The 26,944-nt window shown below is 43.6% G+C and overlaps 2 protein-coding genes across 2 annotated transcripts; both read left to right on the forward strand.

Annotated features, from left to right (window-relative positions):
• The first annotated feature begins 6,214 nt into the window (after nt 1-6,214).
• Nucleotides 6,215-16,757, forward strand: LOC124674343 (zinc finger protein 346-like). The gene is made up of 2 exons (XM_047210379.1): nt 6,215-6,654; nt 15,783-16,757. The coding sequence occupies exons 1-2, from the start codon at nt 6,259-6,261 to the stop codon at nt 16,350-16,352; spliced, it is 966 nt and encodes a 321-aa protein (XP_047066335.1). The 5' UTR covers nt 6,215-6,258; the 3' UTR covers nt 16,353-16,757.
• A 1,525-nt stretch (nt 16,758-18,282) lies between these two features.
• Nucleotides 18,283-23,778, forward strand: LOC124674357 (nuclear poly(A) polymerase 3-like). Its single transcript, XM_047210395.1, has 10 exons — nt 18,283-18,504; nt 18,610-18,687; nt 18,799-18,897; nt 19,426-19,488; nt 19,565-19,726; nt 21,084-21,197; nt 21,454-21,516; nt 21,601-21,897; nt 22,574-22,738; nt 22,836-23,778. The coding sequence occupies exons 1-10, from the start codon at nt 18,304-18,306 to the stop codon at nt 23,163-23,165; spliced, it is 1,572 nt and encodes a 523-aa protein (XP_047066351.1). The 5' UTR covers nt 18,283-18,303; the 3' UTR covers nt 23,166-23,778.
• Nucleotides 23,779-26,944: the final 3,166 nt, after the last annotated feature.

Below are 26,944 nucleotides of genomic sequence, written 5' to 3' on the forward strand. Positions count from 1 at the left end.
AATGCAAGAAAATAAAGATACAAAGTTATTGCTACAAGTAGTAACAAGCACATTGACTCAAATATAAAACAAAAATTGCAGAAAGGGTCTTCCCAAAACAATAGGACCAGATGCATTGCATTCAATATCCAAAACAACAAAATCAACGGGGACAAGGTTATTGTTAACCGTAATATGAACATTGTCAATTCTCCCCAAAGGTTTCTTTATAGAATTATCAGCAAGATTAACATCCAAATAACAACATTCCAAAGGTGGCAAGTCAAGCATATCATAAAGTTTCTTAGGCATAACATAAATACTTGCACCAAGATCACATAAAGCATTACAATCAAAATCATTGACCTTCATCTTAATGATGGGCTCCCAACCATCTTCCAATTTCCTAGGGATAGAAGCTTCAAGTTTTAATTCCTCTTCCCTAGCTTTAATGAGAGCATTTGTAATATGTTTTGTAAAGGCCAAGTTTATAGCACTAGCATTAAGACTTCTAGCAAGTTTTTGCAAGAACTTAATAATTTCAGAAATATGACAATTATCAAAATCAAAACCATTATGATCTAGAGCAATGGGACCATTGTCCCCAACACTTTGAAATTTTTTAGCACTTTTATCACAAACAAGCTTCAGGTAGTTTCAGGCAATTTTGCACGCTTTGTAGTAGAAGTAGAAACATTGCCAACACCAATTATTTTACCATTGATAGTAGGAGGTTTAGCAACATGTGAAGCATCAACATTACTAGTGGTGGTAATAGTCCAAACTCTAGCTATATTATTCTCTTTAGCAAGTTTTTCTTCTCTTTCCCACCTAGCATGCAATTCAGCCATCATTCTAATATTGTCATTAATTCGAACTAGGATAGCATTTGCTGTAGAAAATGACTTAGTATCTTTAACTTCATTAGGCATAACTTTCAATTTCAAAAGATCAACATCAAGAGCAAGACTATCAACCTTAGAAGCAAGAACATCAATTTTACCAAACTTTTCCTCAACAGATTTGTTAAAAGCAGTTTGTGTATTAATAAATTCTTTAAGCATGACTTCAAGATCAGAGGGTACACTCCTACTATTGTTGTAAGAATTACCATAACCACTACCACTATTAGAAGGATATGGCCTATAGTTGTTGTTACCAAAATTATTCCTATAAGCATTGTTGTTGAAATTATTATTTTTAATGAAGTTCACATCAACATGCTCTTCTTGAGCAACCAATGAAGCTAAAGGAACATTATTAGGATCAACATGAGATTTACCATTAACAAGCATAGACATAATAACAAAGAATCTTATCACTCAAGAAAGAGGTTTCTTCAACAGTAATTTACCTTCTTACCTTGAGGAGTCCTTTCAAGCGTGCCATTCAGAGTAGTTGGTCATCATATCATCAAGAAGCTTTGTTGCAGCACCCAAAGTAATGGACATAAAAGTACCTCCAAGTAATTGAATCCAATAGGTTCCTTGAAGAAAAATTTAATCCTGCATAAAATGTTTGGATGATCATCCAAGTAGTTAGTCCATGGGTAGGACAATTCTTTACCAAAGACTTCATTCTCTCCCATGCTTGGGCAACATGTTCATTATCCAATTTCTTAAAATTCATAATGCTACTTCTCAAAGATATAATTTTAGCAGAGGATAATATTTTCCAATGAAAGCATCTTTACATTTAGTCCATGAACTAATACTATTTTTAGGCAAAGATAACAACCAATATTTAGCTCTTCCTCTCAAGGAGAAAAGAAACAATTTCAGTTTTATAATATCCCCATCTATATCCTTATACTTTTGCATTTCACAAAGTTCAACAAAATTATTAAGATGGGCAGCAGCATCATCAGTACTAACACCAGAAAATTGCTCTCTCATAACAAGATTTAGTAAAGCAGGTTTAATTTCATAAAATTCTGCTGTAGAAGTGCATATGAAATAATTATTATTTGTGCTAGTGAAGTCACACAACTTAGTGTTCTCAGGAGTACTCATTTTAGTAATAATAAAAATAAATAAAGCAAAACCGAATTAAATAAAGTAAAACAAGTAACTAATTTTGTGTGTGTTTTCGATATAAAGAAAGCAAACAAGACAGAAAATAAAATAAAGCAAGACAATAAACAAAGTAAAGAGATTGTGTGTGAGAGACTCCCCTTGCAGCGTGCCTTGATCTCCTCGGCAACGGCGCCAGAAAATTAGCTGCTTGTGACGGTAAAGCACACGTCCGTTGGGAACCCCAAGAGGAAGGTATGATGAGTACAAGCAACGAGTTTTCCCTCGCAAGAAACCAAGGTTATCGAACCAGCAGGAGATGAAGATCACGTGAAGGTTGTTGGTGAAGGAGTGTAGTGCGACGCAACACCAGGGATTCCGGTGCCAACGTGGAACCCGCACAACACAATCAAACTACTTTGCCCCAACTTAACAGCTGAGGTTGTCAATCTCACCGGCTTGCTCGAAAACAAAGAATTAAACGTATGGTGTGGAAAATGATGTTTGCTTGCAGTAAAACAAAAGAGAACAATGATTGCAGTAGGTTGTATTTCAGATGTAAAATAATGGACCGGGGTCCACAGCTCACTAGTGGTGTCTCTCCAATAAGATAAATAACATGTTGGGTAAACAAATTACAGCTTGGGCAATTGACAAATAGAGAGGGCATAACAATGCACATACATATCATGATGACTACTATGAGATTTACTTAGGACATTACGACAAAGAACATAGACCGCCATCCAAAGCATGCATCTATGCCTAAAAGTCCACCTTCGGGTTAGCATTCGCACCCCTTCCAAGCATTAAGTTGCAAGCAACAGACAATTGCATTAAGTACCGTGCGTAATGTAAACAATACAAATATGCTTAGACAAAGCATTGATGTTTTATCCCTAGTGGCAACAACACATCCACAACCTTAGGGGTTGCTGTCACTCCCCGCATTCAATGGAGACATGAACCCACTATCTAGCATAAATACTCCCTCTTGGAGTCACAAGTATCAACTTGGCCGGAGCCTCTACTAGCAACGGAGAGCATGCAAGATCATAAACAACACATATATGATAGATCAATAATCAACTTGACATAGTATTCCATATTCATCGGATCCCAACAAACACAACATGTAGCATTACAAATAGATGATTCAGTATCATGATAGGCAGCTCACAAGATCTAAACATGATGGCACAATAGGAGAAGACAACCATCTAGCTACTGCTATGGACCCGTAGTCCAAGGATGAACTACTCACGCATCAGTCCGGAGGCGGGCATGGTGATGTAGAGCCCTCCGGTGATGATTCCCCTCTCCGGCAGGGTGCCGGAGGAGATCTTATGAACCCCCTGAGTTAGGGTTGACGGCGGCGGCGTCTCTGGAACTGTTCTGGTATTTTGGCTCTCGGTACTAGGATTTTTCGGGGACGAAGGAATAAATAGGCGAAGGGGCAGCGTCGGGGGAGCCAGGGGCTCCCTCCCCACATCACGGTGCGGCTGTGGGCCCCCCGCGCCGCCATATGGGGAGGGCCCCTCGCTGGCCTTCCTCGACTCCTCTTCGGTCTTCTCGGAACACTCCGTGGAAAATAGGGCCGTGAGATTTTGTTTCGTCCAATTCCGAGAATATTTGTAAAATAACTTTTCTCGAAATAAAAAACAGCAAGAAAACAGAACAAACACCGTGGCATCTTGTTAATAGGTTAGTCACGTAAAATGCATAAAAACATTATAAAGTGTGAATAAAACATGTAGGTATTGTCATAAAACTAGCATGGAACATAAGAAATTATAGATACGTTGGAGACGTATCAGCGGGTAGGTAGGTACCTCGGCGAAGTAGTCCTCCATCAGCTGCTCGTGGCCGAGGAGGCGATTCCGTTGAATGTGGTTCCGGCCAATCACCGACCCGTGCCTCCGATTCAGCAGCCTTCGCACGGTCCTCCAGCTCATTGACGGAGAGAAGGAGGATGGTGGCCTCCACCTCGTCGTCCTGGAGCAGCTCGTCGAGGTCGGAATCGTCCGAGCTCGATGAATCAGACGGATCGACATCGACGAACTCGTCGCCTGAGCTCGTCCTCGATTCGGCCGGCGCGGCGGCGGCGACACCCGGAGCTAGGCGAGGAACCGCGGCGAGACGCGGGGCGACCTACGCTAGCTCTTGGATGCCGGGCTCGGCGAATTGGGCGGTGCAGTGGCAGCGACCCGGCTCGCTCGAGCGGCCCCTATAAATACATGCAGATTTGGATTTTCGGTCTCGGCCTCGAGAAAAATTCGGTTTCGCCTTGTTTACGGTAACTCGGTTGGCGCCCTTTTTCGGCCCCAACTTATAAACTGGCGGTTAATTTTTGGTTTCGACCATTTTACGGGTTATGCTAGAGATGCTTTTATATTTGGTGTTCCTCAAAGAAAGTACTACGACTATAGATCTGAGGGAGTACTTCAAGTTTACACATAAAGCAAACGCTTGATGAATAAACGGGCCTTTTTCTTCTTCTTTCGGACCTGGAGGAAAATGCTTTGTCAAAGACGAAAAACGCGTACATCATGTATGGACGCATCTGCAGCAAGTGACCGCGATTGTGGTCTCCGTTTCCTGCATTGACAATGATAAGAGTAAATCGCATGGGCGGTCTCAATTCTTTTCCGGTACCTTCACTTTAGTCCCGATTCTTTAAAATTGCACATCTAAGTCCTATATCTTTTGTAAGTGCTTCACACGAGGTCCTAAATCGGTTTGACCCGTGTTGACCAGTGCCACATCGACAGTAGGGCCTGACCAAACATGTATATTTGTGAAAATGCCCTCTAATTTACATTCCTTCCAAACCACAATCCTTTTTTGGGAGCAAGGCACCAGCCCTGCCCACTCGGGCCGCTCTGGCCTGGCTCTGCCCCGAGTGAGTCCCGCGCACCCACCTCCCTTCTACGAGCCGACCGCATCTCGTCGCTGCACACGCCCCCGGCCGACTCCGACGCACACACACGCGCTCGGCCGCATCCGCGCCGGTCGGTTCCGACTCCGCCCACTGCCACATGCACCCCCGCGCCCGCCTCGGCCAGCTCCGACGCCTGGCAAGGCCCCGCCTCCCGCGCCCGCCCAGGCCGTCTCGAGCTCCGCCTCACGTGCCACCCGGCTCCGCCCCGACTCCTCCGCTGCTCCGGCCGAGCGCAAAAACACACGGTTGGCTGATACCCTTCCTGGACCCTACTGTCGATGTGGCACCTGTCAACACGGGTCAGACCGATTTAGAATCTCGCGTGAAGCACTTATAAATTTTTTTTTTGGATTTAGATGTGCAATTTTAAAGAATCGGGACCAAAGTGAAGGCACCGAAAAAGAATTAGGACCGCTCATGCGATTTACTCCAATGACAAAGTGACATTGCATTTTGGTTATCGACGGAAAACAGCCAACTATAGTTACTCGCCTGTGCTCCATGGGAACTAGGACAGGAGACGGTTTGGTGGGGTTTAGGAATTCACTGAGCACACGAAATGACGTTACATCATCATGTCCCCAGTGTGAATGTAAGCACCCAACCAATTCTTGCTTGCTAGCTAACCTATGTCTCAATTAGTGCGAGCCTGGGAAGCGACGTTTCCGTCGATAGCAAGATGTATCAAGATGTTTATGGTGATTTCATCAATCTCAAGATTCGTCAGACATCAGTTTTTTAAAGTTGCTTATAAGGTAGGATGTGCGCGTTCATATGAATGAGTGTATGTGACTATTTGTGAGTGCCTACATTATAGCAGAAAAAAGAAATATTTGCACATTGCGTATCTTTTTCGCAGCGTCCCCATTATTGGCTTTGTGAACACCTCAGGCAATTATGTTGTAATAAAAGGAAGGAAAAAAAACTCTTTTCCGAGCACGAGAGAAGCCGATATATGGTTCGTTATCTATCTTTGGCTGCCTTCAGAAGAGTATAAGATTGTGTTCTGGAAGAAGAAAGAAATTAAAGATCTCGGAGATTTGTTACTATCTTTTATACTTTATTTTCTAATAATTGTTGGAGTCAGTTCGTGTATCTCTACCATGTACTATTTGTTGCTATGAATATATGTGGTATTTATTGTAAAAAAAAACTTTGTAAACACCTCAGGCAATTATGTTGTAATAAAAGGAAGGAAAGAAAAACTCTTTTCCGAGCACGAGAGAAGCCGATATATCGTTGTGTTTCTGTCCCCGAACGGTGATCGCACCGGGCGCACTCAGACGGAGACGGTCACGCCGCACCACACCCTCACCGGCCACCACCATGGATTACGCCGCTCACGCCGCGGCGGCGCCGCCGGCGGCCGATCCCCATCCTCCCTACGCTCACCCCTACGGCTACCCATACACCTACCCGCCGTACCACCAGCCAGACCCCGCCGCCGCGAACCCCCCCGCCGCCTCCTCCTCCTACTACTACTCCAACCCTACCGCCCCGGCTGACGCGCAGGCGCAGGCGCAGTACAACCCGTACGCCGCCACGTACCACTACTACGACCCCTCGGCGGTGGCCTATGGGGGAGGCGGCCTGGCGCAGTACTACTTCAGCACCGGCGAGGCCTCTCAGGCTCCGCCTGTTTCGGCGCCGCAGCCAGCTCCGGCGCCGACTGGTGGACAGGCGGGGAAGCATTTCGGGTTCGATCCCCAGCGCTACGCGCAGGTCAGTGCGCTTACTGCTTCCGATTTGGTGCAAATGTCGTCCGGGGTGTGGTGGATTTCAAGGGATTCATTAGATATAAGAAATAGGGCATGGTCAGCAATCGGGCCTCATCGGTGATTTGCTCTCTAAGTGATTTTTCTTCACCTAATTATATGGGTGTAAATTGTAGCCATAGCCCTACTGCCCCAGAGAATTTGATTGCTGCATTCTGTCATGTTATGTGCCAATGGCATCACCACTCGATTTAGGTATATCGATGGTGTTCTGTTTTCTTGCATTATGGGTTCTAGGATCAGGCATTGCGGCACTGTAAAATCATAGTATACTAGCTAATTATTATGTAATCAATTATTATTTGCTAATAGTACCTAATTGATGCATGTAGTCACTGGCAGATGCAGCGCCGCACTCCCTGTTGCCCGCGCTTGCCTGCTGTGCGCCTCAAGCGCTGTGAGGTTTGCAGATAGGAAAAGTCGGTTGGTCGTGGGTAAAATCGTGCAGTTTATTTTAGAATCAGTAAATTCTTTTCGCTGTGGACTAGTGGGCCTTGTTACCTCGAGACTGTGGGCGGTTGGCCGTGTATTGCACAGGCAGGGCCCTGATGTGCTCACAGGAAAAAAGGCAACAAGCCAATGTCTCCAGAATAGATCCCGAGTTCCCGACTCCCTTGACCCGATTCCCCAACCCCAGCCTAGCGACTGACCTGGCCGACGGCAAAGTCAGTAGTAAATTTTGTGTGTATCTGATAAAGTTAAACTACAGAGGGAAATACTAAAACATGTCAAATGCTTCAAGTGGATAATCCAATTAATGAAATACAGAGGGAAATATTTCCAGCTAGCATCGGCACCAAAATAAGGATCAAGATATGGTGTATTTTGATAATCTATCTCTTGTTTTCCTCAAAGAATAATTTGTCTGACATTGATTCTTTGAATAGATTCCTAGCCATTCATCATTAAGCTTGTAGGCGTAGCGACTTTTGTCGTTAGGAAGGTGGCTTTGGGTGGATCGATGTATTCTTTTTGTCCGGTTTTGTTGAATAATATAATAGTAGGCGGTCGGATGGTGGGGAGAGGTGAGTGGCGAAGAAGTGCGGCTCTATGGGAGGACTGCGCGTGGCCGAGACAGTGATTAGGGGTTTTCTTCGGGCTGCCAGGTGGTAATTAGCGGAAGTTTTTAGAGACTGTTTTGCGGGATTAGTGTTGGTTTGGATCGTGATATAACATCAAGGTGAGTTGGGCCATCAGATCAACATGGATGTGAATATTTGAATGTGTTGTGAACATGTAATGTATTTTGTTCGTGTTTCCGCATTAAAACTAGAGCATATTTCACAAAACCAGAACTATTGTGGTGAAGGGTTTACAAATGCACAATTAAAAGAAATTTTATCAGAAAACCACAATTATTTGGGCAACTTGTTTCAGAGAACCCAAATCTCACAATTTAGTAAGTTTGATATTGTTTTTGATAACCAGGGTGCCATGTGGCAGAGGAAGCAATTCTCTCTGGTTTTCTACGGACCAAATAGGAACTGGGCCCTTATAGTTGTCCGAGAAACAAATTAGTTGCCCTGCGGCGCCCCCTGGCTTCGAAAAATTCCTGTATCTGCCACTGCACGTTGTGTGATCAAGTAGAAAATATCTAATTTAGCCAAAAAAATGTAGAAAATACCTAAGAATCTAAACTCAGTGTACACAATTCACCTACACTCGCACTTCAGCAGAATAAGCATAAATATTGCATAATTACCAATCTGCCAACTGTTGCACCATCCGACAAACATATTTTCTAAACTTGATCTATGATAGTCGTAACCTAAAACCAGTTTGATATGAAAATCTTCTCGCCTCCTAATAAATCTTTGAAAAAGGAAACTAAGTACACATATGGCAGGCAATTAATCAGGTACACATGATGTCATGGATGTTCTAAAGCAGGGCGCGACCGTCTACCTCGATTCCGCCTGCAGATGCTATCCGGTGAGGACACGAATGACCGGTAGCGCCTAAACTGGAGAGGTTAGCTGCGGCCAGAAGAGGATCATGGAGAGAAGGCGAAACTGGCTTTGTGAACTCAGCCCTCGCCATATCCAAGCCAAGCGTATAAGCTGGGACGCTTCGTCAAGCCGTGAGACCGCTGCAGGCCCTAGGCAGCCTACGCATCTTCCAACATGCCGTCACTCAGCTTCTTCCCCACAATAGCACCTCGTAGAATCTCATTGTCGCCAAATATCCAATGATGTCTCCTCGTCCTGATTGGGCAAGGGCAGTACAGCCACCGCCGGCCACGGTGACCACGGCCTCGCGACAACAGAGATGAGGCAATGTGGTCATGCCAGCGCAAAGAGGATGAAATGCGACATGCTATGTCCTAGAAAAGAAGGGAAGGCAGATATAGAGGAGGTTGCCTTACAAGGGAAGTGAAGGAGCGACCCAGGTGTGTCGTGTGGAAGCTATGTTCAGTAGAGGGGTAGAATCGGTATAAAAATGACGTATCATCACCATCAAGTCCCCTTTAATAGTAAAGATTTCGGACCAACTGTAGAATTAAATGGGTTGGAGATTATTTGCTTGCATCTTAATCTAGTAGACTGTTTCACAGACAAGCAAGAAGGATATCCTCAGTTAGATGTGTCAAATCTTGACCATGAGAAGTTTTTTAATCAAATCCTTTCGTGCCTACAATGTGATAAGGCTAGACTTTGGTACTGTCAGATACTAGAGTGACCAGTGTACTAGCGACCTATTCATAATGTAAGTTATGGTTGGTGATTGCAACCGAAAGATAGCATGCCATCTTTTATGTGTAAACTTACCAAAGAAAAGAACAAGCAAGAGTTGCAATGAAACCTAACTTGATGCACTAGGAACTTCTCATGAAAAAACAGTTAATATTGGTAAATGCAACTGAAAGATAACCTCGGCAGTTGTGAGCTTTAATCATTTTTACAGCATAGTTTGTATATTTAACTAATTATGATGTGCGGCAGAACAATGAGTATAATTAGAAATTAGGTGACTGGCTAAATTTCCTGAAGACCTGGGCTAGTTGTACAACATTTGTGTCCTGACCATTTTTACATAGCTTAGGGGAAGGAAATCATGTTTGTATGTTTACCATGTATATGCCTACTACCCAGTTAGAGGGCAACATCCTAACTTGTATTCCTTGCTATTTCGGTGCAAAGAGCACATATGAGTTCATCACTTTGACATATCTTACGGAAAGAAGATCGTGTTGAGGATCCATCTGTGTGCCTATATTCATAAAGAAGTGCAATGACTCTTTTCTCCCATGGTTTAAAGTCTTCTGATAATAAGGCCCTTGATTACAAAATAGGTCATGCCAATTTAAGTAGTGATGAAACATTATAATACTTTTGAAGAGCTAGACCACCAGAATAGGGAATTGCTGGAAAGGCTGTTAGTTTATGGATAGATCAAGCTGGAGATGGGGATGCAAACAAATGGCCAGAAGGACTATTTGAGGTACAAAGAGAGTTGTCTAACTATGAGCTGGGGGACATTGGATGATGATAACTTGCGCATGTAATGTTCTTAGGACCTGGATCAATTCCATCCATTGATTTAACGATTCACAAAAACAAGCATCCTAAAGGCCCAAACTCACTTGTAATGCTAGCGTATATATCTTGTTTCGAAATGATCATCTGCATCTTCAAAATTGGCTTCTATTTAAAAAAAAGTGGTCACCTGCTTCGACAAGCATCCTAAAGGCCCAAACTCACTTGTAATGCTAGCGTATATATCTTGTTTCGAAATGATCATCTGCATCTTAAGAATTGGCTTCTAGTTTTAAAAAAGTGGTCACCTGCTTCTTCGACTCCATTTGAAATCAAGTGGGCATCTGCATATTGAGTTATATTTTCCTATTCACTTCAACAAAGTTCATTACTCGCTTTTGCCAAAAACATTTTTGGCTTGCATCAGGTTTATCGAGTACTGATATTGAATTTTTTCTTCAGTTCCGTTCTTAGTATGCTCAACTAACCTGATAGCATTCATTTAATTTCGTGTTGGTTTTCCTGTAGACGTAATTTCACATTAATCTTTTTGTTACTTTATGATCTATTTTTCGAAGCTGAAATTCCCCATCCTGGAGGATGTGAAAGTCTGGTGTCTTAGGGAAGATAATAACATATGTTTTCCTTTTTGGCACAATTTGATTATTAAAGATTCTATAAGCATGCTCTGAAACCTGTATTTGGGTTAAGTAAAGAGCCGTCCAATTTGAATATCCTTGTTGGGAACCTTTTTTCTTGTTATTGTTCTCCGAGAATTTTGATGACTTTAAATAGATCGTGTGCATTGCAGTACCCCAAAGCACTCTGTAGGAGGACTATTAGAACTCACCCTATTTAAGAGTATAATGCACATCTAGCCACAACAGCAACACTATTAGCTTATTGGCCACATGCACTCATGTAATACCCTTGACAATGACTGTTGAATATATTGCCCACCCTTCACACCATCAGTTGGACTTTTGGATTAACTGGTCGGTGCATCAATTATAATGACCACAAGGGTTGTTGTTTCTTCATTGGCGTCAAGCAATCTGGTCGTTGTTTTAACATTGATTCCACATGGATTCCATCTACAATCAAGTTGCCATTGGTACGTGCAGCTCCAGAAGTAGAAATTAGAGTGCGAGTTCAACACAATGCTTCGCCAGGGCTCACATTGTGGGCAGTTTTGGTCATCCCATGGTCACCAAGCTGGATATCACCTGTGTAGTCTGTATCCGCAGTCAGCTTGTCAGTGCTCGTGTCTCAGTTTTCGCTACTGCCATCTGTTTTATGGCCTTTGATATTTGAGGGGAGTTGCATCTTGTTGTCTGTTCTATTCACGATCAGTTATCTCCAGCTTCACGCCTTTTCTGATTTAGTTTAGGTGAGTGATCATGTTGGCTGTTGCTCCATTGTTGTTAGCAGTGAAAAATCTATCATCTGATAATTCAGTTCACAGACCTCTTTACCAAGGTCTTTTTTTTTGAGGGAACCAAGGTCAAATATGAGTTTGGTTTCATATCATTAAACGATGTGCCTCAGATTGACCATACCCAAGGTGGACAGCTTCCTCCACAGAGGGATCTTGTGCTTGGAGTGGAAGTCTGCTGGTCTTGCCTGAGAGATCCTACTCGGCTACTCCAACTTTACCTCTGATCTGCACTGGTGGTATGGTCTGGCTTGTTCTTTATGTACTACTCCCAGTAGTACTCCCACCTCCCGGTGCTGTACTGCATGCCTTGCTGAGGCACAGCGGTTACTATAAGAGGCGGCTGTTGGCAAGTCCTTACCTTTCTTTATACATAGCTGAGGGCATCATGTGTTATTGATTTGTGGATATGTTTTGTCGTCATCCGCATTATCATATTTTTAAAGGACCCTGCTATGCGCCAGGCGCCTGCTAGATAGGGAACTGTAGCGGGCAGGCAGTTCGATCGTTCGGAACCACGCGAGCTAACCCAAGCGCTGCAATTTGGTCGTTCACGTGCGTGAAGGAGATAAGAAATTGCTTTGACCATTATTTTAGTCAATAAAATATCAAATATATGTCACAAAAATTATATCATTGGAAAGCTTTTTTGCATACGAATCCAATGATATAGATTTTGTAGACATAAAATTTATGTTTTGTTGACCAAATCAATGGTCAAATTTTGTCTTCAACTGCGTGCGTGCCCGTTAAACCAAGACGGAGGTTATTGCATATTTCATTCTCTAAACACAAAAGACAAAGGAGCTGATGTCAGCAGAATTAAATACGAAAATCTGAAATTCAAAATGTTCTGTGGGTCAAACCGTTTATCCGATTTAGAAAATGTTTTCACTGTTAGGCTAGTCGCGACGAGATTTTTAAAACTAAATCCCATATTGATATGTTTTGACAACTTCTTTTTGGACCCAAAAGTTAACCACCTCTAAAGCGTGAGTTACCCAGCTAAGTTATCCACCATATAAACGGGCAGTATATAGGCATTTTCGCATATATATATGCAGAAAAAGGAAAAAATTGTAGACATAATCAACATTAAATGCAATTCAAAATTTTGAATAGTTTTGTAGCACAAAACCAATTATCTGATTTAGTATCTGTTTACACCATTGTACTAGTCGCACGAAATTTTTAAAAGTAGATCCTATGTTGATATGTTTCAACGAGGAATCCTTTTCGGACAAAAAAGTAAACCGCTTTTAACACATGAGTTATGTAGCCCTGAAAATGTCAAAACCCTGCGGAATATGCAGCAGGCACCTGGTGGATAGCCAACTCTAGCTAGAGGTTCCGACAACTAAAATCCCGACCAACCCACAATGTTAACTAGTGGCTGCTATGTCGCCTCACACAAGCTAGTGTTGAAGTTAGCCATGAATTTATGTACTAGTTACCCACCAGTTAACATTGTAGTTATCCTACCAGGTAGTGTTGAACTTACCTATCCTATTATATATTGTTTTTCCACTGGTTAACTATAAAGTTACCACCAAAAAATGTTGTTGAAGTTATTCATGCTTGAAATGTACTATTTACCCACTAGTTGACATTGTAGTTACCCATGAATTAGCACTGAACTAATCAATGCTTATTCAATATCCACTAGTTATCGCTAAAGTTATCTATACATTTTCAGTTAAGTTACCCACTAGTTAGCACTGAAGTTATCCATACGTTTGCAGTTAAGTTACCCACTAGTTAGCATTGAAATCACCCCATGCTTGTATTCTTAAGTTACCATAAAAAATGGCAATGGATGATATTGAAATCATTTGCAGGTGATGGTCTAACGAAGAGACAACTAGAGCTGAAAGCCTTGATGATTTACCAGGGAATAATGTGTCTAACAATGACAACTAGACCTTATCAACGATTTTTTTTCGGCTTGAAATATAACTGTGTTACCACTTTAGGATGGTACTTTTGTCGTAGACAAGTGAGTGTCTATACATTAAAACAGTTGGGTAACCCCATAAGTATTAGGACGATAACTATATCAATTTCATGGTGATAAACTCACCCAAAAACAGATGGGTAAGTCAACATGTAATGTGTGGATAACTAGTATTAGATAGAGGGCAGGGATAACTAAATCAATTTTCCTCATGTTTGAATACGCTAGTTACCCACTATTTAACATTATAGTTACCCACCTGTTAGTTCCGAACCTACACATTCTACTGTGTATTGTTTTCCCACTAGCTAGTTAACATATTACTGTTGAAGTTACCCATGCTTAAAAGTACTAGTTACCCACCAGTTAGCAGTGAAGTTATCCATACTTGTTCAGTTAAGTTACCCACAAGTATGTACTCCTGATCAGCCCAGCCTAGCAGCTCACCATCAGCCCTCCCCTTCCTCGCATGGCCACCTCCTAGAGGTCAACTGCCCTTCCCGCGTCTCCCGTTGTCCCGCATACGAACAAGCACAGCGACACAACTCCACTCCGCCACACCCCCATTGCTCAATTTGCTGACTAAGCCCCCATCCAAGAGCTTCGACCTGGTTGCCGCCGTGATGCGGTCGGTTGTTTCTCCAGAATCCCATTGCCGTGCCTGCCGCATTCCTCAATGATGTTCCATGGTGCAGCGCAACGCTGCCGGGGCCGCCTCTCACTCGACGACGTACAGTAGTGCAACGGGGATAACACGCCAATCACCTCCCTCTAGTCCTCGGCGACATGCACTCCGCGCCTAACACTTCTAATCATATAATCAACCATTGCCAGGAAGTTCTTAGGCAACATAAAACAACCTCTAAGCATGCATTAAAGCAAACACGTTGTGGCCAACAAAAGCCTAGTTAACATGCGCCTCCTTGTTGCTGCTTTCTCATTGGAGCAATCCTGGCATGAGCTCCTCCTTTGCAATTTTCTTGGTCCTTGGTGCTACAGTGCAACAAAATATTTTTGCTCCTCCTTTGCAATTTTCTTATTGTTGCTGCTTGTTGAGGATTTTTGTTGTGCCTCCGAACACTCATTTTGAGCTAATCAAAATTCAGAACTGACACCAATGCACCAACGAGAATCAGGGGCAGAAAATGTACAGAAAGCCACATTCGTCCAAGCAGACAAGTACCTGTTGCCGCGGGGGTGGACGGACATCTTGTATGGCAGCTGCTCACCAGTCTACAGCCTCGCAATCAGCTTGGGAGTTGGGCCGTGGGAGGGGTGTCCTGGGAGCAGTCGAGTCGGGCGAGGCGAACCTTGTGGTGGGAGCGCAGCCAGAGGTTGAGCGTGGCGGGGCAGCCAGCGAGGAGGATGCACAGCAGGACCATGCTGACCGAGTCGCCCAGGTCCAGCGGGATTAACTGTGACCACCCGTACGACATGTAAACCGCGGCGGCGGGGCGCCCCCTCGCAGGCGGGAGGTGGGGTCGTCTGCCTGGGCGAGACACGGTGTGGGCATCCCGGCACACCGGCTACCGGGAGCAGCTGCGGCGCTGGCAGCGCCATCAACACGGGGTCTCCACCCTGGCGGCAGTCAACCGACGGTAGGGTAGCACGGGGAGTTGTGGTGAGAGCGGGAAAGGGTGGAAGGGGCTCGATCGGTTTCCATCCGGGGATGAGCCATGGCCGTAGACGGCGGAGGAGGGAGGAAGCCGCGGTGGCGGGGCTGGGGTCGCGGCACCGCACGGGATTCATCAGAGGCGAAGGACGCGCTGGTTCCTTCGTTCTCGTTGGGGGGATAAGACTTGACTCGGATGAAGATCTAACGGCTAGAAGGCGCCTGCCGTGTTTGGCTATTCTCAGGGCGCCCTGAGAATAGATTTACCGTTTTTAAATAGTAATATTGGATAGAACGTGTTCACTGTATGTACATGGAAAATGGATCCAGTGCATTTACCGTCCATTCATCATACTGGATGGCTATAAATCAAGTCGGTCCCTTTCCCTAAAATATATACTCCCCTATATTTAATGTGAATTTTTGAATAGCCATGCTTAATACAGTAACATGGACTTCACATGTGCACTAACTAATTTTACAAAAGAAGGTTATGGCACATCTTATGTTCAGTTCACGTTAATTGTATCTGCTGATTAATTTTTATACTATATTTCTCATCCGTTGCTAGTAACTCTTATCAACTTTGTTTCCGTAGGTAGCAGCTGCGAAAGCTCCAAATGGAGTGGCACCAGAAGCTGCAGCCACAGTCATGCACCATGCTCAGTGGAATGCCCATTTCGGCCATCCTCTACCAAGGACCGCTCCGAGGAAGTTCATCAAGAAAATTCCAAAGGTTGTGCAACCATTAACCTGTGAAGTCTGCAAGATTGAGTGTGATACCCAAGAAGTTCTCGTGATCCATAAAACAGGTAAGAAGCACAAGAAGAATTTGCAGAAGTTACAAGATTCGATCACACCTAAACCAGCAAAGCCTCTGAACGGTGCTGTTGGAGCAAGTACAGCAGCTGCCCCTGCTGTTGCTGATGGCATAATGCCAGCTGTACAGCCAAGGAAGAATAAGAGCTCCCAAGCAACTCCAGAAGACCTGGAGGTGAAGAAGAGAAAAGTCCTTGAGGCCGGAGCAGCTCAAGGTGAAGTGAAGATTTGCACGGCGTGCAATGTCGTCGTCAACAGCCAGAAGGTTTACGAGTTCCACATAGCTGGGCATAAGCATAAGGCCAATGTGCAAAAGCAGCAGCAAGGGCAGCTTCCCCATGTAGCCTGAGATGAAGAGCGTCTCGATTCTCCTATTTTCCCCAGACTTCCAAAGCGTCAACAGTATTCACATATTCATGCCTTCTACTGTGTTGGTAGGTTAGCTTAAACTTCACCAGTCACTCTGTTGTCGTTCCAGTTTTCCCATTGTAGTGTAGCAGAATTGACAGTAAATTATTTTGTCTTCTGCCTGCTGCGGGTAAGCAGTGGATAGTGGTGGTAAACGTTGTGATGTATTTGTGTCTTAGAGGGGGGTTCCTTAACAAGTTTGAGATTGCCAAGACTGATGGATATGGTGGTGCTCTTGCTATGTGAGTTCCCCTTCTGTATTGTGATAATCTGAATACAGAATCGTGCATTGTGAAATTTCATGAAAGTTACAATGGAATGGTGGCCGAAAGATTTTGTGTTTGCAGTTTAGGTGCTCAAACGTTGTTGGAAGAATTGATGATCCGAGCAACAGGTTATTCCATCAGTTCTGTTGTGATGAAATTGGTTCGTTGCTGTTCTTGATCATAACTTGTTCAAATCACTACAGGCTTGCTGTATATAGTTTGTATTCAATATTTGTAGTTTACTCATATTTTTTTGTGTTTTACTTTTCCAAAAGATAACATTACTTTAAAAAAGGTCCTACCCACATTTTAAGGACTGAATAATAAGTGCATATTTGGATTTTTTTTTGTATTTGCAGTCTTGTGCCTTGTACATGAAAAACTTAAACCATTTTAAACCATATTTTTAGCTCCTTGCTCTTGTCTTTTCAAGCCTTCGTTTTGTATGCAAATTACGACTCAATTATTTCATTACTAATGTTTTCTTGAGCTCTTTTGAGTTCTCTAAATCTTTTGAGACCTTGGACGACTGGTCGCTGCTACACCCGAGTGCCCATCTCCTCTTTCTCCATTTCTTCCTTAGGGCACCGTTGCATTTGCACCAATCCTCTGCCCTAGGTGGAGCTCACACCATGGATGGGTAAGTTCATGGCGGAGTTTGGTTTCACATCTCAAAGCTTCGGGAAACGTGATCTGATTCATGGCCAAGTAAGTCTGAAACCATGAAGTCAACGTCTCGATATGTCGTGTCGTTACACTGCAAATGCTTATGGTGTTGTAGAGTTGTGTTGTCTACACATAGCACATCCCCAATAGGGATTTGGGTGTTTTGGGCCACACCAGCGCGCGCCAAAAGTAGCTGGCCAGTTTTGTAGCCCAATACAATGGTGCCGAACGGGCGCGCCGGTGCCTCCGCCACGTCGGATGGAAACCCTCGGACCCGCTTGGCAGCTGCTGAATGAGCGGTTAAGCGTAATAAGCTTGTCATGTGTGTTGGAGATTAATGGTTGCCATGTGTGTTGGAGATTAATGGCGCCACCACCCACCTACCTTCGCTTACCTCCGACCAAGCAATAATTGCTCACCATCACCCCAAGGCATGCCGGCGCTCCCAACAGGGCACTGCCGGCGCACCTTCCGGCATCTATTTGGGTCACGCTGGCGGAGATGCTCTTATCTTACAATTTGTTTGCTCACGCTAGAAATTTGGTTTTCATTATTATATTTTTTCATCAATGTTGTTTATACATTTTTGTTGTTGTGACATTTTCCGAAACAAAATAATTGATTTTCGAGCCCTGCGTGTCAGTGTCCATAACTTTTCGTACACTTTTCTCAAAGAAAAAAAAACTTTTCGTACACCAATTCCTTTCCTTGTTTGGACAGGGTGAAACCGAACTTTCTGGAAGCACCGCTGTCCCGGCACGGCACCCAACCCCACGCGGCATAAACCACCGCCGCCTTTCCCTTCTCCTCTTCATCTCTGTCCCAAAACCTCACAACTCACAAGAGAAAAAGAGGAAAATTTCTCTTCCCCTCCTCTCGGCCCCACCGCCGCCGGCGATCGCCGCCGCCGCCCCGATGTCCGCGACCACGGCAGCCGCGTACCACCCTCTGCCGCCGGCAATGGCGCCGGACCTCCCAGTCTGGGCCTACGCCGCCGGCCCCGAGGCGCAAACCCTACCCGTCTTCCACGCACCGCCCCCGCCGCCGCCGCCGCCTCTCCCCGCGGGGTACCACCTGCTCCCTCCCTTCTCGCTCGCCTTCCAGGTCCCCTCCACCCTCCTCTTCGAAATGGACTCCCGCCGGAGCAGCTCCCTCCGCCAGGTGCGCGCGCTCTCCATACCATACCATACCCCCCAATTCTTCTTGCGGTAGTTCCGGTTGGTTTTGACTCGGTAATTTCGTGTGCGCTTGTTGGTGGTGGTGCAGTTCTTGGAGGACGAGGGGGCCGTCCCGACCCCGGAGGAGGACATGACCAGGGAGCAGGTCATCCGCAAGCTCAAGGAGGTGCGTAATCGGGGCTAGGGATTCCGGGACTAATTAAAAAAAAAATCGTCATTGCGGCGTATGCTTACTTGAGGTTCTGATTCGTTGTGTTTTCGCTTCCTGCTCTCGCAGATAGTGATGGACTGGGCCAAGGCCGTGGGCTTCGAGCAGAGGGTGCCCCCGAGGCGGGTCACGGCTACGGTCCTCACCTACGGTTCTTACACGCTAGGGGTAAGCGAGACATTGGAGGGAAAATGGTGTGATGATTTGTCAGAATTTTCGTGTGCAGTTGTGTTTGTGTAACTACCCTACTGCATTCGTTGGATTATCCCGTGTTTCAACTTCAGCCGGTGAAAATTCAATTAGTTTCATGTTTGTAGTAATGCCTCGTTCATTGCTTCACAACTTCTGCCAATTAAGCCAGCATATGTTTCAACTTCAGCAGGTGAAAATTCTATTAGTTTCATGTTTGTAGTAATGCCTAGGTTCAGTGCTTCGCAACTTTTGGCAATTAAGACAGCATATATTTCAAGGAAGGGAGATTATATAGCTATTGGCGAGACAAAACTGGAGCAGAAAGGGTCTTTTATTTGCAGCGCCTGCTCCTTTGTCCAGATCACTCTCTGTAGAGTTAATTGTGTGTGACATTGTTAGCTATGCCTTGTGACATACTGATCTAGTTGCCGCTTAGTTGTAGGTTACATTGTTAGCGCTATGCCTTGTGACATTGTTGACCTAGTTTTTGTTCTGTTTTTCTAGGCTCATGGACCTGAATCTGACATCGATGCGCTCTGTGTTGGTCCATGTATTGCAAATTTGCCGGTAAGTAGTGCCGTCTACGTTTCAGGTTTCTCCCCACCTTGCTTCAGGATGCTAACATGTGGTGTTATGATTGCAGCACCACTTCTTTGTTGTTCTGCGACAAATTCTTCAGCGCAGGCCTGAAGTGTCAGGACTGCAGACTGTGGAGAATGCAAAGGTTCCGTTGATGCGGTTCACATTCAGCGGGATTTCAGTTGATCTGACGTATGCCCAGCTCCATGTTATTGATGCAGTTCAGGCAAGTTTGGTGCACCGCCAACCCTTGTAAAATATATCCATCTTTTTAGGAAGCCTGTCTGACTGTTTTACAATCACATTCTTAATTAATGGAGTGAACTTGTCAGTGTACAGCTTACTAAGGTCCTTCAAAAGCTAGCTCTGATATGCAAATGAGACGATATTGTTGTAGATAGTGATACTCAGAGTGTCTCTGGAGTCTGATCTGAGGAACTAAGGGCATCACCTTGTAGTTTAATCTCTTTAAATGAAGCGATTAAAACCACCAAACATGCCCCGGGGTCTCTGATACCTTTTGCTGGTGTCAAACCTGGCTGCCATTCAGAACCAAATTAAGTTCTGTAGAGTGCGTAAATACGATCCTGAATTTCCTGTTTGGAAGCAAAGTTGCACTCCATCCTCAGGACAGACGATAGAGCATTCTCTTTTATGACCATTTACCGCAGTGTGGAAAAAGGATGTGTTGGCGATTTGGGTCACCGGTTACTCAGCTAGCAACCATTGTGCACGCCTACCTGTTGTATATATGTTTCCTCATCTCTTTAGATTTTCACTAATCGTGCCTTATATCTGACACCACATTCAAAAGATCAGCTGATCCATGTTGTTCATCATGACCATCAAGCTTCTGTACCTGTGTGAGAAGATCTCACTTGTTTTCCTTGACATCACCCCCACAGTTTGACCACAGCCTAGCAAAAAAAATTCTGGGACATATAATGTCATTTTACCATTAGTCAGGGCAAGTCCATTGTACTCATTTCTTCACCTGTATCAGCTGTTCATTGAAACCAGCCTGAAAAACATAGGTTCTCGAAAAAGGAACACCTTGTACTTCGGTTAATTTGTTGTCACTAGTAGTTTCAACTTGTGCATCAGCCTAACCGATTCTCGCCAGGCTTATCACAGTACAAAGCTGGAAATCTAGCTCCAATCCATTGTTAGTAGCGCCTTGTCTAAATTAACCATGGCGGGTGAAATCTGCTTGTTAGTTGACGTATAACATGCCCACCCCTTTGAATCTTATGAAATTATTATTGAATAATTGGATCAGACAGTGACTAGTTATTTTTTTTTATCGCAAGCCTGTCGAATGAGGTTTTGATCACTCTTTAGTCCCAACCGAACAGTGGCACGGTAGAAATATATATTTTCTTAGTCAAGCACTCAGTTGAGAATTCATGTTGAGCTGGCCTAGAAACCACCACGTACTCCCATATGAAGTCACCAACTTTATGTTCGATCAACATGTTATGAGTATGGTCCTCCAAATTATTTTTATCATGATTTTCATGCACAGTTGGTACTATGTAGAAAATATAGTATCCATATTCTGATGAGTTTACTTGCTCTTGCAGGCTATAAATTCATCTAGTCCTCAGTTCCTTCGAAGACTTGATGCACGGAGCTTGAGGAGTCTGTCTGGAGTTCGCGTTAATGAGCAAATTGTGCAGCTAGTACCGAATGCTGAGGTCACAAAGTGTTCTTATTTAATTTACCAGCATTTGGTCACATTTTTTTCACCTGCATAATTGTACTTTGAATCTACAATTTTCTCAAAAGAAGTTTTTGCGAATTAACAATTTTCTAAATTTATTTACTTGAGCTCTTGTATTGTCTATTCCGTAGAATTGCTCATTATTAATTTTACACAAGAATACTTCAGATGCTGTTTTTCACCTCAAATTTTGTTTATTAACAATTCATCTGTCAATTGTTATGATGCAGACGTTCCAAGTTCTGTTGCGATGCATAAAACTATGGGCTAGGAGGCGAGGACTTCATTGCCACGTATGTGGTATAATAATGTGCGCTACTGATTGTGATTCAGCTGTAACCTGGTCTAACCATTTCACGTCTTATGCCATTTTTCAGCTGCTTGGTTTCTTTGCTGGGATTCATTTGGCTATTCTTGCAGCATATGTTTGTCAGAAATATCCTAATGCCTCTGTCAATGGTTTGTTCACCATGTTCTTTGAGATATTTGCTAACTGGCCTTGGCAAATTCCAGTAGACCTGCATGGTCAGCCATTTAAATGTAGGCGTCCAGATGGGTGTTTAATGCCCATAGTGATGCCTTGTACTCCACCGGAGCTCTGTGTGTCTAATATGACAGAAGGTACCTTCAGGAAGATCAGAGAGGAGCTTATGCGTGGTTATACTTTGACAAAGGTCAGTAAGTGTAGATAGTTTCACTTATAGTTGCGATCTTCCTGCCTTTTGAAGTCTGGTGGTGGTCAGATTCCAAAGTGGGCGCTTTTTTTTTCCTTCATGTGATCTGGAGGTTTTATTTAATTATTTTAAAGGCGGTTTCATCTAAAATACTATATGCTATAGATATTTAGTCATTTATTGTGACCATTGCTGATATGTAAGCGAGGTTTGTCATCTTGCTTATGCTTACATAAACTAAATCTTTTCTGCATGCCTGTACCTCTTGATCACCTTTTCCTGTTCTCCTTTCCTACTACAGATAATCTGTTGTTCCGGGCATGTCAACCATTTATCCTGTGCTAGCTTGACACATGAAACTTGTCTCATGTTCCTTGTTCACTTCAAGTAATTTGATCACATTTACTTGCCGTTTGCACATTGACTCAGTTCAAGTTTTAGTTCAGGACCATTTGAGTGAGTATACACATTCTCTGATTAACAGTAATTCTACAAAACTGCACATAATGCAACTCATGATAAAATATGCATTCATCAGTTTTCACTAGTGATACTTGTATTTTTCATGACCCGTCTTAAGAATTAGTACTAGACCCCAGTGTACATATGACATCTTGAATGCTTAATTATGAAATTATGTTATCAACTCTCAATAGTTCTTTTATATCTGGTGCAGGACTTATGGAGGCATGATTTTGAGTGGACATGCCTTTTTGAACCCTTCCCATATGTGACAACATATAAGTATTTTCTTCGCATTGCTTTATGTGCTTCAACTTCTGAAGAACTACAGGATTGGGCTGGATGGGTGAAATCCCGCTTCCGGTACCTTATTCTCAAGGTTTGTTTGCTCAGTTGTTTTGTTGTTTCTTTCATACTCATGCAACTCAACTGTTCCTTTACTGAAAATATGAATGATTTTAACTTGTTGTCTGCAGCTGGAAAGTAATGGCATTGAGTGTGATCCTGATTCGTCACAGGAAGTTGATCATACAGTCATCAAGCCTAACATTGTATATCACTGGGGCCTCATCTCTCATACATTTACTCGCCTTGACATTAGCTCTCTGAAAGAAGATTTCATGAAAAATGTCATCAATGATGTCTACGGAAACGTGAAATGTACACATTCAGAGCTGACAATGTCCCTTGTTGAGCAATCAGAGCTGCCAAAAAGTATGTATGGTGACTCATTGTACTCCTGGAACCTGCCGATGCATATGGTGGGCTACCAGGCAGCAACTGACTGTTGGAGTGCAGTTGGCTAGAATATTGGTGGATCATCTGGGACTTGTTCTCTTGCATCAACTGCATCTTACATGACCACTCGGAAGATACTCCGGACTGGGGTTTTCTTTTCAGCTCTTCGTTGCCCCTAGCAAAGAGGATCTGGAGAGTCCAGCGTATTCTTTTATGAGCTTGCATGTACTAGGATCATGAAACTGACCTGGTTCTGTTCTGGTGGGGCTGCGCAAGTGCGTATGTAGTACTTGGTCAGTATATTGATATAGCTTCTCGCAGAAAACAAAGTATACCAGAATAGCCTACAGCAGTAGCATGTCAAATATAGGTTTACATTGTCCACAGTACCCAAGTGTAAATTTCTTTTGTGGAGGTGGGGTGGGAAGGTAACTGGGAAGCCATTGAAGATTGAAGGTAATCTCTCTACAGGACCCAGGACGAAGTGTGGGTTTCTTGCTGTGAATTCTGATGCCTGATGGGTGCCAATCATCCAGAGGGCAGTGTATAGTTGATCTCATTAGCATGTGCTGCTACCTGTTGTAAGCAGAGCATCCCTTGCCACTGAACCATTCATTTGTAACTAATAATAACTCCCTGGATACATAGCAGTACTGAATAAATTGTGAATTTAGAAAATCAGTTGAAACCTGTAAGTAGTTGGTACAGATGGTTATCTGGTGGCCCGGATGACTGCTAGCTGATTGCAACTGTGTCAGTATTTGGCATGATGGTGATGAAGATACAAACGTACTGTTGCATGATGGTTTTTTGTTGTTGCTCTAATCGTACATGGTCCAGGGCGGTCGTTCAGTTGATGCCGTTTGCTCCAAATACATGATGGCTTAGCTGGGGAGATCGTAGGCGTATGCCGTCATGGTTTCTGCGTCACGCGTGATGACTCAGACTATTGGGATTATCTTAACTTTGCAATGTGAACTTTGCGCATCGTTGTAGTTATCTGAAAACTATGAAAAAATGCAGCGTCATATATACATCTGAAAAGAAGAACTATGTCAGCAGTTACCCTATGATGACAGGTGGTGATTTTAATATCCTTCTATGTCAACAGGATAAAAACAATCAGGACTTGTTTGGTACTAGAGTTTTAGTGGGGATTAGCGGGGATAATCTGCTCCAAACTTCAAATCCTCACTTATCCTCAATACATGTTTGGTGCTAGAGTATGAGCGAGTTTAATCCCTACTTATTCCCACTTTTTCCCAAATTTAGTGTAATTTTTTTAATCCCTAATACTCTACCTCTACCTAGTGGATTGAGGATAGATTTTGTGGGAATTGAGTGACAGCAGAGATTCACTTAATACTCTAGAGTATTATCTCCACTAATCCCCACTAAAATACTAGTACTAAACAAAGCCTCATAGTTTTGACAGTCGTTGACCTTCTCTTTTCAATGCCCTTAAGAACTGTCAGATCATGCCCCATTTCTAGTTATCTCGGGTGCATCAACTTTTAGTGGTAAACCGTCGCCACTTCAAATTTGGATTAGACTTATCGCAATACCGAGGAGTCTTTGTTGAAAGTTCGTACAATCTCGGGTAAGCTTGTAAAAGGGAACACACCAATCCAATGTTCAAATAATAAAACCCACAAATTGCGTCAATTTCTTCGTGGATGGCTCCAAACAAGTGGAGCCTACAAGAAAGAAACGAAAAAAATCATCACTAATAATTGACAAGCTAGATAAAATAGCTGAAAGTAGAGTGTTATCTTAACATGAGATTGAGATTGAGGTTAAGGTTAAGAACCAATAAAATGAGCAGATAACTTCTACGTGAGGAAGAGATGAAATGGTATCAAATGTCTAAGGCTCAACTTATCTTGAAAGTGGATAATGATACGAGATATTTCCATATACTCGCAAATGGGCAATACAGAAAGAAATGAATAATTGGACTTGACCACGATGAAGATAGAATAGAAGGACCGGAACCTTTGGAAAACTGCATCACTAATTATTACAAGAACCTTTTGGGAGCTTCCTGATGAGAGCGCACTCTATTTGGACGAATCTCAAATTGGTGACATTGCTCAAGTACATCTCAGACGAGGAGAATGCGGTCTTAATAACCCCTTTAAGGAGGATGAAGTTAAACAGGCGATCATTCAAATGAAACATAACAAATCGCCCGGTCAGATGACTGAGACTATTGAACATACAAATAGAAGCCTTTACAGTACTTGTATACCGCCCCCATGACGTAGACTATTGAGATCATCTTAATTTTGCAATATGAACTTTGCACATCGTTGAGATAAGATTATATCTGAAAATTATTTAAAAATGCGGCGGTAAAGAAGAATTACGACTTAAGAGCATTTCTAACCGGTCCTTTATAATTTAAAGGAGTAAATGTCTCCCTATTTCTTAGAGGGGTATATTTGCTACTGTAAAGAAATGTAGTTCCTAACTGATCCCCTAAATTTAACTCCTTAAAACTTACAATTGACTCATACATTTCATCGAACACGATCGGTTTAGCTACAAACTCAACTACAACATTGCTTGAAAGCACGAAAGGAACCTATCATTCTGATTACAATAACGACTAAGATCACAATTGCAGCAGATGCGTATTAAAGGCACATTTCTTTCTCTATGGCATGTCTCCTTATTCTCCTCATCTTCTTTTATCTTTTTTCGATGCCTTGTTCTTGTAGTCATCAACAATATAGCCGATGTGAACTCCAATTGCATGTTTTTATCTTCTAATTTCTTCTTGGCTTCTTCAAGGACTCCTCCATCTTACTCATCGTCTCATGAGCTAGGTCTAGCTCATCTTCCACCTTTTCTTTTAGTCAATTGTGAAGTCCAAATCTTCCATATTGCCCTCTTCACAATGCTTCAACAACGATTGCTAACCACGAGCACCACATGCCTCACACATTGTATCATATAGATCAAAATCAAATTGGTTGAATGTGGGAAACAATCCGAAATCGGCAAACCCTAGCTACTTACCGCGCCCGAGTCGTAGGCGCCGCCGGTGGTGAGTCGGTGGTGACGCAGTCCGCGGGGGAGCATGTGGCCATGGTGGCGACTAAGATTCAGGTCATCGGTCGCACACAAAGCTTGCTGTGGAAGAAGTATGTCGGTAGGTATTTCACCCGATCTCCGGCACCGCTCGGCACCACCGTCTACCGACGGCTCCGTCTTTTGACCAAAATGAGGTCACCGTGCCTCCGTTTTGCACTGAATCGGACAAGTCAACGAAGAGGCGGCGAGCGATGCTTAGATGTTCGGCAAGGCAGGAGGGTGCCGATAGTAGGCGGAGGCGTTGCCGGCGGCATAGCGGGGTGGAGGAGGTGAGAAATTAAACTCAACTGCTGCTTGGTCCCGTAAATATAAGGGAGCGCAACACGCGGTAGAATATAACTTTTTTTAGAGAAAAAAGTAGAATATAATTTTTACTTTTCTATCGGTTATAAAGGATCGGCTAGGTGCTAGTTAGAGGAAAAAACCTAAATTGTACTCCAGTGACCGATTATAAAGGATTCTCGGTTGGAATGCTCTAACGAAATCAGCTACGGATAGCTTTCTTTTTGTATTCTCATGAGGAGAATATATATATCAGTGACATCGATACAGCAAAAGAAAAAGAAAAAGATGGCGTCGTCGCGTGTGTGGTCGTTGCCACAGCCCACAGGAGCTAGCAGTACCGCCGGAGCAGCACGCACGCTAGGGCGGCCTCGCCGACAGCGAGCGAAAGAGAATAAGCGGCAGCTTTCGGCGAGCTGGTAACATGCAGCGAGAGCGGCCACGGCCAGTAGCCAGCCTTCCGTCC

The sequence above is a fragment of the Lolium rigidum genome, chromosome 7 (genome assembly GCF_022539505.1).
Source record: "Lolium rigidum isolate FL_2022 chromosome 7, APGP_CSIRO_Lrig_0.1, whole genome shotgun sequence".
Lineage (NCBI taxonomy): Eukaryota > Viridiplantae > Streptophyta > Magnoliopsida > Poales > Poaceae > Lolium > Lolium rigidum.

Excerpts from the sequence above, each read along its gene's own strand:
- LOC124674343 (XM_047210379.1), top strand. The coding sequence starts at position 6,259 with ATGGATTACGCCGCTCACGCCGCGGCGGCGCCGCCGGCGGCCGATCCC. Across the intron at positions 6,655-15,782 it reads ATCCCCAGCGCTACGCGCAG|GTAGCAGCTGCGAAAGCTCC; the intron begins GTCAGTGCGCTT and ends TTGTTTCCGTAG.
- LOC124674357 (XM_047210395.1), top strand. The coding sequence starts at position 18,304 with ATGGCGCCGGACCTCCCAGTCTGGGCCTACGCCGCCGGCCCCGAGGCG. Across the intron at positions 21,898-22,573 it reads GTGGTTATACTTTGACAAAG|GACTTATGGAGGCATGATTT; the intron begins GTCAGTAAGTGT and ends TATCTGGTGCAG. Across the intron at positions 22,739-22,835 it reads TCCGGTACCTTATTCTCAAG|CTGGAAAGTAATGGCATTGA; the intron begins GTTTGTTTGCTC and ends TGTTGTCTGCAG.